Source organism: Berghia stephanieae, chromosome 15, assembly GCF_034508935.2.
Source record: "Berghia stephanieae isolate SIO BIC M18660-M18661 chromosome 15, UCSD_Bste_1.3, whole genome shotgun sequence".
NCBI lineage: Eukaryota > Metazoa > Mollusca > Gastropoda > Nudibranchia > Aeolidiidae > Berghia > Berghia stephanieae.
This window is the reverse complement of record NC_088374.1, coordinates 18,940,153-18,955,152: the sequence shown is the minus strand read 5'-3', so window position 1 is coordinate 18,955,152 and position 15,000 is coordinate 18,940,153. Positions and strand designations below refer to the sequence as shown.

Here is a 15,000-nt window from a genome sequence, read left to right as displayed (position 1 = left end):
ATACCCCAAACAAAACAAACAAAAACATCATCAATAACAAAAATAAAAAAAACAATAAAACACCCCCCCCCCAAACAACAAACAAACGATCAAAACAAAACAAACAAAACCAAAAACAAAATACAAATTAAAAAAACAACAACTCAAAACAACAGCAACAACCCCCCCCCCAAAAAAAAAAAAAAAAGAAAAGAAAAGAAAATAAGTAAAACCACCAGTAAGTTAGCCATGACACTATGATTATTTATAATTGGGGGTCCCGATGGCTCAAATGGCACTATATTTGGCAGCAGCTTCTAATGGTGCTCACACTACTATGTTATGACGATCGACCCAATCAGCAGCAGCTTCTAATGGTGCTCACACTACTATGTTATGACGATCGACCCAATCAGCAGCAGCTTCTAATGGTGCTCACACTACTAAGTTATGACAATCGACCCAATCAGCAGCAGCTTCTAATGGTGCTCACACTACTATGTTATGACAATTGACCCAATCAACAGCAGCTTCTAATGGTGCTCACACTACTATGTTATGACGATCGACCCAATCAGCAGCAGCTTCTAATGGTGCTCACACTACTATGCTATGACGATCGACCCAATCAGCAGCAGCTTCTAATGGTGCTCATACTACCATGTTATGACGCTCGACCCAATCAGCAGCAGCTTCTAATGGTGCTCACACTACTATGTTATGACGATCGACCCAATCAGCAGCAGCTTCTAATGGTGCTCACACTACTAAGTTATGACAATCGACCCAATCAGCAGCAGCTTCTAATGGTGCTCACACTACTATGTTATGACAATTGACCCAATCAGCAGCAGCTTCTAATGGTGCTCACACTACTATGTTATGACGATCGACCCAATCAGCAGCAGCTTCTAATGGTGCTCACACTACTATGTTATGACGATCGACCCAATCAGCAGCAGCTTCTAATGGTGCTCACACTACTATGTTATGACGATCGACCAAATCAGCAGCAGCTTCTAATGGTGCTCATACTACTATGTTATGACGATCGACCCAATCAGCAGCAGCTTCTAATGGTGCTCACACTACTATGTTATGACAATTGACCCAATCAGCAGCAGCTTCTAATGGTGCTCACACTACTATGTTATGACAATTGACCCAATCAGCAGCAGCTTCTAATGGTGCTCACACTACTATGTTATGACAATCGACCCAATCAGCAGCAGTTTCTAATGGTGCTCACACTACTATGTTATGACGATCGACCCAATCAGCAGTAGCTTCTAATGGTGCTCACACTACTATGTTATGACGATCGACCCAATCAGCAGCAGCTTCTAATGGTGCTCACACTACTATGTTATGACAATTGACCCAATCAGCAGCAGCTTCTAATGGTGCTCACGCTACTATGTTATGACAATTGACCCAATCAGCAGCAGCTTCTAATGGTGCTCACACTACTATGTTATGACGATCGACCCAATCAGCAGCAGCTTCTATGGTGCTCACACTACTATGTTATGACAATCGACCCAATCAGCAGCAGCTTCTAATGGTGCTCACACTACTATGTTATGACGATCGACCCAAACTGCAAATTCCTTATCGCACTCGTGCACCGTCGCAAACCCTCCCGGAAGCTTCGTCACAACACACAGTTCAACTAGATGCTCTGCGGTTTCGATCACAGACTACTAGGAGGAGGGTCCTGTATTCTCTATGGTTTCGTGTTCGTTCCCAAATCAGGTTACAATGTTGGACAGGTGGAAAGTCCCTACTGATGAAGCGATTTTGCCGTTAGGCAGGTTTCTCGACCGAAGCCGATTCGTTACCACCCAGTGTCTCCTCTTACTGGTGGAGAAGCCTGGCAACTTCTCACCTAGTTTCGAGGAGTGTATGTACCCGCCCCATCGAGGGATTGAATTCGTCCAAACCGACTTCGGACTCGTATATATGCATCTCTGTTCGTAGTCAGGGAAGCCGCGTACAAGGGTTGCAGGGACTTTTTCGGTTCGAAATGGGGGCGCCGTGCGTAATGCGTTTGAGAGGGGTATCCCCATTCCCTCTCTCTTTGATCTTATTAAGCCAGTTTACCGTAATCGTCTCCCTACGGACATCGGGGGGCTGGATCGCTGCCATTATCGGGCCCCATTCTTTAGGCGTTGTTGCCAGCGTTCCTGACACTATGTGCATCGACTTGCGAAGTTTTACACCCACCTTCTCAACGTTCCTGCTTCTACCCCGCACTGGAGGAGAGCAAAACTCCGAGGTGGAATAGCATAGTGCCAAGGCGGACGTCCTCAGGAGCGCTTGGTAAGCGCCCCAAGTCGATCCCGCCAGCTTCCTCAGAAGACTGTTGCTCTATCTTCCAGGCAGCAGCCTCTTATGGTTCTCACACTACCATGTTGTGACGATCGACCCAATCTGCAAAGTCCGGTCCGCAGTCGTGCACCGTCGCGAACCCGCCTGGTAGCATCGTCACAACACACCGTTCAACTAGAATCTTCCAGGCGAAAAGTACTTGGCGATAGACTAACGTCCTATCCAAAGGACAGCAAGCGATTGCTAATGTCTGTTTCACGCTATGGAAACCGGGATAAACTCCGGCTCCCTGGACCCAATGGCTCTGAATGACTACGGTGTTAAACAGCGTTTACAATTTACAAGTCGTTACAAATACACATCAGAAACAAAAGCGGCAACATAAATATAACTAACATTAACATTATCATCATCATCATCATCATCATCATCATCATCATCATCATCATCATCATCATCATCATCATCATCAACATCACCACCAACAACAAAGACAAACCAAACCAAACCAAAACAAGCAAAAAACAAAAAAAAACAACAAAAAAAAAAATAATAAAAAAAAAAAAACAAAAAAAAAAAAAACATAACAAAATGCATACACCAAAATCTAACTTCCTGGTTAGTATTATCCATAATGATTTTATAACGATCATATTAATATACTAAATTCTCGGGAATCGATTTCACAAAACAATGTACTTTTATATATATATATATATATATATATATATATATATATATATATATATATATATATATATATATATATATATTTATATGTGTGTGACCCACCGTATCAAAGCGGTATTATGTCGGGATCCACTCGGTAAGGGAAATTGAATTCATAGCCACAAATATCCAACTTGGGTTTTAAATCTGTACGTTATGCTGGAGTATAAAGACTATTTCTTGCATTGCAAAAACTTCTAAGCTCCAATTTCTCATCATTCTATCTCGAAACTCACTTTTTGGGGGTCTCAATCATCCAGACATAAAACCGTTTTGAGACGGAGGGTCACATATATATATATATATATATATATATATATATATATATATATATATATATATATATATATATTATATATATATATATATATATATATATATATATATATATATATATATATATATATATATATATCTATATATATATTTGCTCGGTTGATATTTGAAGGACGAGTTTTCTGGCCAATATTTAATTTTAAATTTGTGTTTTTAGAATATGGCAGTACAGAGCAGTAGCCGTAGCAGATGTTGTTATTGTTTACCCCCCCCCCCCCCCTTTCCCCAAAAATCCCCCCAAAAACCTGTGTTATTGTTTTAGTTCAATGCATCATGCAGGCTTAGTGATAGTCGTTTGGTTCTTCGTCGTTGCGTTTTTTAATCTCAGCTTTTGTTTTATAGCCTAAACTAGGAAGACGGTAATATGTGACCAGTCGTTTACAAAGGGTATTTTGGCGGAATGGTCCTCGAATCTCGCGCTGAGTGCCGCATAATTGAGTCCTTGGAAAAGGCTCTTTACTCACATTCTCTCACCGTACTCAAGTATAAAATGAGTACCTGGCCTTTAGCCGCGTTGTCATTGTCCGAAAAATTGTAGTATCGCCTAACAGGCGTTATGTCCCGTCCTACATGTTAAATGTTGCTGTTGACCAGGGACCCCTTGTAAAGCGCTTTGAGCACATTTAGTGGATATTGCACTATATAAAGCTCAATTTGTTTTTTTTTTTTTTGGGGGGGGGGGGGTTTAGTCCTTTTACAAGAACTCAACTATGCACCGCCGCTCAAGGCAGGAACCGGAATCATTGAACGCCCAGTCCGAAGGCAGCAGCTTCTAATGGTGCTCACACTACTATGCTCTGACGATCTATCCAATCAGCAAAGTCCGTACCGCACTCGTGCACCGTCGCAAACCTACCCGGAAGCTTCGTCACAACAACACACCGTTCAACTAGATGCTCTGCGGTATCGGGCTCTTTACCAAAACTGGTACATGTCGGACAGGTGGAAAGTCCCCCACTGATGCAGTGAGCGAGCGTGTTGTTAAGCAGGTTTCTCGACAGAAGTCGATTGGGGACAGCGTGGCTCAGTGGTACGGTCTTTGCTTCATACCCGAAATGTACCGAGTTCAATCACCCGCCGCTGCGTTGTGTGGCCTTGAGCAAGTCACCTCGCCCTAGCTCACTTTGCGGCGCTGCTCTGCGGCTGACGCCTGGGTTATTCCAGTCTTCCCTTGGAATAGACCCTAAAGACAAATTTCCCCTTGGGGATGAATAAAGGGAATTTTATTTATTTTATTATTTTATCCTCTTGCTGGTGGAAAAGCCTGGAAAGGCAATTGTCAAACACCACAAAATACCACATAGCCACATTAAATAAATAAATATAAAAATAAAACAAAAGATGTGAACATATGACGCCATCGTACTTAGGTATAAAATGAGTAGCAGCGTTATCTCTGTCGGAAAAAAATGTAATGTCGTCTAACAGCGTGGCTCAGCGGTACGGTCTTTGCTTCGTACCCGAAAGGTACCGAGTTCGATCACCCGCCGCTGCGCTGTATGGCCGTGAGCAATTCACCCCGCCCTAGCTCAAGTTGCGGCGCTGCACTGCTGCTGACGCCTGGATTATTCCAGTCTTCCCTTGGAATAGACACTAGAAACAAATTTCCCCTATGGGAATTTTTAAAATTTATTTTATTCTATTTTATTTTAACAGGCGTCATGTCTCGTCCTATATGTTAAGTGTTGCTGCTGGCTAGGGACCCCCATGTAAAGCGCTTTGAGCACATTTGGAAGATAAATGAGCAGATTGATAACAAATAACAACGGAGAAAGAAAAAGGAAAACAATACGATCCATAACAACCAGTACAAAATGCGTATTTTAATTTTACTAGTTGGCATAAAGATAAAAGATCAAAGATTTGGAAATTAAGAGTTGAGGATTAATTGAATCCCATCCATCGATAAAACGTGACGTTGTAGTTACAAACAGTTGGTTCATCAACAAACAACAAGCTTACGAATCATTTATTAATAAAGCATTTGCATAAACCGTTTATGAAAACTTCAAACCAAAACAAACAGATAGACTCCAATCCAAAGCAGCCAGCCCACTCCTGAGTTTGGAATGAATTTTTAACTGTCAAAAACAACTTCAAACAACACTTTTATCTATCGATGAATCGTTCTCAAATCTCATGAAACTTGTGGAACCGCTCTTTCGAACTGGTTCATGTGGGGCCATTTTATGGATGGTTAGTTATTGGTATGGTGTAGACAATTGGATTCAGTAGTCTCGGGTTGGGTTGGCCTTAATTAGAATACGTATAGATAGAATGCGCTTGGCCAAGGAGTTCACAACATTGCCATCCGGAAGTATAACGGACCAACACACAAACTCTGTGTTACCATGAACTTTTATAGTCTGGTTAATACAGTTTAGTGAGAACAACTCACAAACGCGGATGGCAAAAACAATAACAAAGGCCTGAGTGACGTCATCTGCATACTATCTATAGATAGTATGACGTTGACGTCACTCGGGTCTTTGTTATTGTTTTTTGCCATCCGCGTTTATGAGTACTTCTCACTAAATTGTATCAACCGGACTATAAAAGTTCATGGTTACACAGTTTTGTGTGTTGTTTTGTTATACTTCCGGATGGCAATGTTGTGAGCTTCTTAGCCAAGCGCATACTATCTATTGAAACAGTGGAAGTTCTGAAACATAAACAAAACCGAACGGCTTATTTTGTTTGTACACAATGACAATAAACTGTTACTTGTGAATATGAATGGACATTCCAAAGACTCTTCTACTACGTCATTTCACGCGAAAACTGATGACGTAATCAGCAGTAATAATCGTCACCGTTCTAATTGGACATTTAGAGATGACGTCAGAGTCACGAGATCGATTCGCACGCAGCCATTGGTCTACCAAAAGTCAGCTTTAACTTCATTGGACGAGCCTGAGTCACCGAAAAGGCTCGCAGGGACTAGCGCTAGTAAGTGATCGTTATCGTCGTCGTCGTCATCATCATGGTCATCATCATCATCATGGTCATCATCGTCTTCATCATCATCATCATCATCATCATCATCATCATCATCATCATCATCATCATCATCATCATCATCATCGTCGTCGTCGTCGTCGTCACCATCATTATCATCATCATCATCATGATCATCATCATCTGTGGGAATAGGGACGACAACGTGTGGTTTATAAGGGTATACACAGAGTGGACTCGCATTCCATCCTCCTCCAGCATTTACCGAAAGCATATCCGAGATAATACACCTTTCCAGACATGTTCTTGTCTGGCATACAATTATTCTTTGGGTAATTTTGGGTATCGAGTATGGACAGATGGATCCATATATATATATATATATATATATATATATATATATATATATATATATATATAGAGAGAGAGAGAGAGAGAGAGAGAGAGAGAGAGAGAGAGAGTCAGTCAGTCACGGTTTAACGACTCTACACAGCCTTTCACCAACAAAACATATTTCATATTTTGGACCAGAAAACTTAACATTTGAGGCCTTGGAAAAAGTTCTTAACTCACATTCTCTCACCGCACTTAGGTGTAGAATTAGTAGGTACCATGCCCTTGGCAACTTTGTTTTTGTCGGAAAAGACATGTAAAATCGGCATGTTTCGTCCGACACCGTAAGAGTTGTTTGCTAGATACCCCTTGTAAATCACATTGAGCACGTTTAGTGGATACCCCTAGTCAACCACGCCTCTCGGACAGTCGTCATAATGTAAACAATGATAGTAATTGGATTTAATAGTCTGATGTCACGTCCGCCCAGCAACGAGCAGCTTGGTTCTAATTCTGAACAAAGAAAATCTGTACTTTTTATTCTTCATGCTGGCTAGAACTTTTTCACATGTCATGTGATTAGAATGTATAAAAGTCAAAACATGATCAGATTTATAAATGTTTTTCTCCTCTGGGTACACTTTTATGCCCGTCGGAGAAGTATGTCTCGTAAGGGCGTCGGCCATTGTTCCAATAGTTTAGAACCAGTAAATAGATAGTATGCAGATGACGTCACTCAGGCCTTTGTTATTGTTTTTACCATCCGCGTTTGTGAGTTGTTCTCACTAAACTGTATTAACCAGACTATAAAAGTTCATGGTTACACAGAGTTTGTGTGTTGGTCCGTTATACTTCCGGATGGCAATGTTGTGAACTCCTTGGCCAAGCGCATTTTATCTATAAGTTACTATTCGTCATTACGAGGGAAGTGACGTCACGGCTGTTGAGGCCTATTGGTAAACATGGCGAACTACATAGGCTTTAATATCGATGGTATGTGTCTAAGTACAATACCCACTATTCTACCTCTTGAAAAATAGTTTTCGTTTATAGATAGAATGCGCTTGGCCAAGGAGTTCACAACATTGCCATCCGGAAGTATAACGGACCAATACACAAACTCTGTGTAACCATGAACTTTTATAGTCTGGTTAATACAGTTTAGTGAGAACAACTCACAAACGCGGATGGCAAAAACAATAATAAAGGCCTGAGTGACGTCATCTGCATACTATCTATAGATAGTTCGAAGATTGCGTCATATAGGTCTTTGTTATTGTTTTTTGCTATCCGCGTTTATGAGTAATGCTCACTGAACTGTATTAACCCGACTATAAACGTTCAAGGATACACACAGTTTTGTGTGTTGGTCCGTTAAACTTCCGATGGCAATGTTATGAGCTTCTTAGCCAAGCGCATACTATCTATAATCTGATCGAGAAAATCGTGTGATAACTCCTCGCCCATTTGGTGGGAGGAAAACAACAACAATGGTCAGAGGGAGGTAGATTTTATTCGCCTTGTTTTTTTATAAACAAGCAGTTAAGTTTGTCCGAGCACGTATGAAGGTGTGTCGTAAATTCCATGTTTTTGATTGGTCAAAAATCTACTGGTCAGTTGATGCAACAAAGGCCCCCATACACTTGTAAAGGAAAGATAAGGAGAGTAAAGATATATAGATAGTATGCGCTTGGCTAAGAAGCTCATAACATTGCCATCCGGAAGTAGAACGGACCAACACACAAAACTGTGTGTAACCGTAAACGTTTATAGTCTGGTTAATACAGTTCAGTAAGAATTACTCATGAACACAGATCAGATGGCAAAAAAACAAAAAAAAAACAAAACAAAACAATAACAAAAACCCGAGTTACGTCAACTTCGTTCTATCTATGCTTTTGGTTGTATGTTTACAATGTTCATTTTAGGTTCCGCTCATTTTCAGTTGTTATTCTTTTTCATGGATCATTCGACGTCCCTGATAACCCTTGAACTTTTATAGTCTGGTTAATACAGTTTAGTGTGAATTACTCATAAACATGGATGGCAAAAAAAAACAATAAAAAAAAAACAAACAAAAAAAAAACAACAACACAAAAAATCACCAAAAAAAAACAAAAAACAAACAAAAAAAACATATAAAAAACCTCAGAAACAACAAGACCCGAGTGACGTCAATTTCATTCTATCTGTAATTTAGTGAGAACTAATCATTGAAATGGCTGTCTAAAAACAATAAGTAAAAAAAAGACTGAGTGATGTCAAATTCGTTCCTTCTAAAATATAAGTTTACAAAGGCGACGGTAGACTGGAGCTGAAAGTTGTGTTGTGGTTGTAGGTGTTTGGCGTGAATAAAAAAACCACCGATTGAATGAATGACTGACACACGCCATTGATTCTCTTGTGTGTTTGTGTGTGTGTATGGGTGTGTGTATGTGTGTGGGTGTGTGGGTGTATATGTGTATGTGTGTGTGTGTGTGGGTGTGTGGGGGGTGTGTGTGGGTGTGTGTGTATGTGTGTTTGTGTGGGTGTTTGTGTGTGTTTGTGTGTGTATGTGTGTGTTTGTGTGTGTATGTGTGTGTGTGTGTGTGTGTGTGTGTTGAGTTCCTTGGATTAAAACCTGCCCTTGATCATAATAATAATATTATTTATGTCATGTGTACGTTATGTGTATAACATTATGTTTGATGTGTGGATTGTGTGATCAGCAAGTCATGTAAGTACGGCCTTGTTGTTTCTCATGTTATTATCGACTTACCAACTAACTAATGGGCATGATCTATATTAACTTTTCATGTGCTCGAGGTCATTGGTCACATTGCAAAATGTGCTCAAAGTGACCTGCATAGTGAAAAGTGTTCACAGATTTGGAACTAACTTTAATAACGATTGGTTATTGTGTTCAGCTTGACACATGGGTATAGATAGAATGCGCTTGGCCAAGGAGTTCATAACATTGCCATCCGGAAGTATAACGGACCAACACACAAACTCTGTGTAACCATGAACTTTTATAGTCTGGTTAATACAGTTTAGTGAGAACAACTCACAAACGCGGATGGCAAAAACAATAACAAAAGCCTGAGTGACGTCATCTGCATACTATGTATATTTACAACTTTTATAAACAAAGCAGCGTGTTTATATTTGTTCAGAAATGTCCAATCGTTGGACAGCAACAAATCACGTGGTCGATGACTCGGTTGGACGAAAACGTGAATATAGATCGCTCCCATTAACCAGTAGATTTTTGACCAATCAAAACATGAAGTTTTTGACACACCTTCACACGTGCTCGGACAAACCGTAGCCTTCGTTAACTTATATCCTGACATTGACGAAAAAAAAAATGACGTCAAAAGACAATCTTTGACCACAAAAGAAAACAAATCGTGAGTTGTATTCAGTAGTTCAACCGATGAACTCACTTGTTTCCTTGAGCTCTACTAACGACAACTCACGAGGCGGTCCACAAACCTAAAAAAATGACGTCAAACAGAGTTCTCGTGTCAGGCTATATATGTTAACGATGCCTCCGGTCAAACACAGTTGTTTGTTTATAGATAGTATGCAGATGACGTCACTCAGGCCTTTGTTATTGTTTTTGCCATCCGCGTTTGTGAGTTGTTCTCACTAAACTGTATTAACCAGACTATAAAAGTTCATGGTTACACAGAGTTTGTGTGTTGGTCCGTTATACTTCCGGATGGCAATGTTGTGAACTCCTTGGCCAGGCGCATTCTATCTATACACAATAACGTGAATGAAATCGCCCTGTCTTTGATTTGATCGTTGTTATTGTGCCAAATAATACCCAAATGGGTGACTAGTTATCATACGATTTTCTCGATCATGTTATTATTATTATAAATGTTTAAGTTTACACATGGTTTTCCGTGTTAGTGCTATTGATCAAGCGGTAGAACAGTGGGTCTTTTACTTAGACACATACCATCGATAGTAAAACCAGTGTAGTTCGCTATGCTTACCAATCACTGTCATTGTTTACATTATGACTATTGTCCGAGAGGCGTGGTTATCTAAGTGTATATAGAACGAAGTTGACGTCACTCAGGTCTTTGTTATTTTTGCTATCCATGTATAGATAGTATGCAGATGACGTCACTCAAGCCTTTGTTATTGTATTTTGCCATCCGCGTTTGTGAGTGATACTCACTATCTATAAACAACTGTATTAACCAGACTATAAAATTTCATGGTTACACAGAGTTTGTTTGTTGGTCCGTTATACTTCCGGATGGCAATGTTGTGAACTCCTTGGCCAAGCGCATTCTATCTATATGAGTAATTCTCACTAAACTGTATTAACCAGACTATAGATAGTATGCGCTTGGCTAATAAACTCATAACATTGCCATCCGGAAGTGTAACAAACCAACACACAAAACTGTGTGTAATCTTGAACGTTTATAGCCTGGTTAATACAGTTTAGTGAGAACTACTCACAAACGCGGATGGCAAAATACAATAACAAAGGCTTGAGTGACGTCATCTTCGTTCTATCTATAAAAGTTTGGTCCGTTATATTTCCGGATGGCAATGTTGTGAGTTTCTTAGCCAAGCGCACACTATTATCTATCAACGTTCAAGGTACGTACGTTATATTATCCGGCTGCTGGACGTTGTGGGTATTTTACCTATACGCATAGCATCACTACCATCTTTTATAACTTTACCATTCTTCACTTCTCTCACCTGGTATATAGACGTCTATATATATTTTTTTAAAAATATATTATCTTATTCCCACATTACGGTTCGCTGAATTTGAAAAGGGGAAAAATAATAACAATAATAATAATAATAATAACGTGAAAACTTCCATTGAGCTCTCGCTGAACACATTGCAAAATGTGTATGTTAATTAATTCTATAATATCGATACGATACGACGCGGTATGGATTGGAATGGATGAACACACCTGCGCTCCAATAAGTAAGTTTAAGGCGGCAATGCGTTTGTGAATAGGAAACAATTTTTTGTTGTAAAGCGTTTATTGCGCACTTTAATGGATATTGCGCTGTATATTTAAAAAAAAACCAAAAAAAAAACAACAAAACAAAAAAAAAAAAAAACCCCAAAAAAACCCAGAAAAACAAAAACAAAAAAAGAAACCCAAAAAACAACCAAACCAACAAACAAACAAACAGTATGAGCTTAAAATTATATTTAAAAAAAATGAGCTTTAATATAGAGCAATATCCGATAAACGTGCTCAAAGCGCTTTACAAGGGATCCCTGACCAACAGCAACACTTTTCCATGTAGGACTGGACACGACGCCTGTTAGGCGATATTACAATTTTTCCGAAGGAGACAAAGCTGTTTACGGCCAGGTACTCATTTTATACCTGAGTACAGTGAGAAAATGTGAGTAAAGAGCCTTTCCCCGAGGACTCAACTATACGGCGTTCGAACCCAGGACCTTCCGACCCGAAGGCGAGTGTCATATCAGAAGACCACATAGCCGCACACCGTATAGTAGTAGTAGTAGTAGTAGTAGTAGTAGTAGTAGTAGTAGTAGTAGTAGTAGTAGTAGTAGTAGTAGTAGTAGTTAGCCTGGCAGTCCGAATGACGCTTGCTGAGAATTGTGTGATTCAGTCATGGTCGATAAGTATAGCGTTTCTCTCCATCCATGTTGTTAATTGTTTCCATTGGTCACGGTCCTGGGCCAGAGTTTTGAGGCTGTCAAGATCTTGTTGTGACTTTAGTACGGAGGGCACTGCAATATTTCTTGGTTCTTCAGGGGTTCATGGGCATGATCTATATTAACTTTCCATGTGCTCGAGGTCATTGGTCACATTGCAAAAGGTGCTCAAAGTGACCCACATAGTGAAAAGTGTTCACAGCTTTCGAAATATCTAACATCACGATTGGTCATTTGATTCAGCTTGACACATGGGTATGTTTATAACATTTGTCAACAAAGCAGCGTGTTTACATTTGTTAAGAAATAACCAGCAATAAATCATGTGATTGATGACTTGGTTGGACGAAAACATAAATATAGATCGCTCCCATTCGGCCTCATCTGAATCCAGAAGTTTCTGGATTTCTCCCCGTACTACTCACCGCACATTGTATTTATAGTGTTCTATGATGTCGTGTAGCCTAGGGATATTTTTCCCTCACGGACGATCATTGATAAGTGGCATTCGAAAAAAGAAGAAAAAAAAACCACACAAAAAAAACCAAAACAAAACAAAAAAAAGATAAATTAAACCCCTCCCCCCAAAAAAAAAAAACAAAAAACAAAACAAACAAACCCAGAAAACAAAATCCTCACAAAGTAGGTACAGCAAAAATAAAAACAATAAATAAAAAAAAAAGCAACAAAAACGTTGAGCTTTTATATAGCACAATATCCACCGAATGTGCTAAAAAAACGTGCTTTACTAGAGATCCCAAGCCAACAGCAACACGCAACATGTAGGACGGAGGACGAGCTAAAGAAAAAAAACAAGTGTGTATGAAAGGTGCCAGCCAGACAAAGCAAGAAATAAAAGTGCAAGAAAAAAAAACTCATCCCCCCAAAAGAAAATCAGTCGAAAAATACAAGAAAAAAAAACCATCCAAAAAAAAATAGAGTCGAAAAATACAAGAAAAAAAAACCATCCAAAAAAAAAATAGAGTCGAAAAATACAAGAAAAAAACAAACAAAACATTCCCCCAAAAATACCAGTCGAAAAATACAAGAAAAAAAACCATCCCAAAGAAAAAGAGTCGAAAAATACAAGAAAAAAAAAAAACATCCCCCAAAAAATACCATTCGAAAAATATAAGAAAAAGATATAACATCCCAAATAAAATCAGTCTAAAGACACAAGAAAACACACACACACACACACACACACACACACACACACACACACACAGAAACAAACAAACCAATACCAACAAAAATCAGTCGATCTCAACTGATGTTTTAGGATAGCTAGGTTTTTTTTCCTTGTATTTTTCTTTCTTGCTTACTTACTTTGTCTGGCACCGACCTTACTTTCATATTCATACACACGACTTGTTCAGTTCTTTATCTCATACACCGTTGCCGTGCCCCTTAATTTCTTAATTTGATATATGTAATAAGTCAGACGAGACATGACGACGTCTGCTGTTGTTCAAATGTTACGTTATCCAATCAAATCGCGTGGCCTTGGGACTCGTTCCCTTTCACCTTTGACGTTTGATATACGGCAATTGGAAAAATACCTGCTGCTGCTTTTTTTTCTTTTTTCTTTCGTTTCCTTTTAATTTCCAAAGCATAATTGTGACCCTCCGTCTCAAAACGGTATTATGTCGGGGATGGTTCAGACCCCAAAAAGTGAATTTAGAGATAGATTGATGAGAAATTGGACCTTAGAAGTTTTTGCAATGCAAGAAATAGTCTTTATACTCCACCAGAACGTACAGAAATTAAACACAAATTGGATATTTGTGGCTATGAATTCAATTTCCCTTACCGAGTGGATCCCGACATAATACCGCTTCGATACGGTGGGTCACAATAATTAGTTAACCCTCTCCGTACCAACCATAGGAAAATCGTCCCATTACATTCACATACGATCCAACCAGCACCTACTTTTATAATTCAGATTTTTTTGTAAATCATTTTGTAAATCACACACTTTAAAGACAAATGTTTTATTACAGCTATCTATAAATAAAACGTGACACTGTGTTGTAGAGTTCATTTTGCTGATCAATATTATGCATAAAATGTATTTGTTGCTTGTCTGTTTGAGTGAAAAAAAACTATTTTTGTGTTGGGTGGGTGTGAAATTTTGGGAGCAATTCTGAAAATATCTGGTAGGGAAAGGGTTAACGAGCTAACTACCGTAGGTACTCTGGATAAAACACGTATTTAAAAATTTGGCCAGAAAACACCACGTCAAATATCGATCGATTTAAATGATCCTCATTTTGATCTCATATCAAACCTAGGACTTTGAATAAGGCTTCGCGAAGCCCCAGGTTTGATATTTTTTTTCCAAGACGAGGTTCATTTGAATCGATCGATATTTATTTGAAGGACGAGTTTTCTGGCCAAATTTTAAAATACGTGTTTCTCCAGGGTAGGACAGTAGGTAACTGGTATAATATATTATTATGCTCCAATCGAAAATCGCTGCTCGGTAATATTGGCCTTTCTTTTCTGTTTAATTTTCAAATGATAATATTTCAACCCTCTTATCAATGTTGTTATCAATTCAAATTGAAATCTTTGAACTAAAAGAAAAAAAAAATAGAAATTGAGCTTTTATATATTACCCACAAAACGTGCTCAAAGCGATTTATAAGGGGTCCCTGGCC

The 15,000-nt window shown here is 39.1% G+C and overlaps 1 protein-coding gene across 3 annotated transcripts in view; it reads left to right on the top strand.

Annotated features, from left to right (window-relative positions):
• The window catches only part of LOC144960828 (uncharacterized), a 131,094-nt gene that overhangs the window by 2,104 nt on the left and 113,990 nt on the right, over positions 1 to 15,000 (top strand). For all 3 annotated transcript variants that reach the window (XM_078894193.1, XM_078894194.1, XM_078894191.1), the window contains exon 2: positions 6,030 to 6,324. In XM_078894193.1, coding sequence (XP_078750319.1) covers positions 6,108 to 6,324 — 217 coding nt within the window. In that variant the 5' untranslated portion in view covers positions 6,030 to 6,107. The remainder of the gene's footprint in view (positions 1 to 6,029; positions 6,325 to 15,000) is intronic.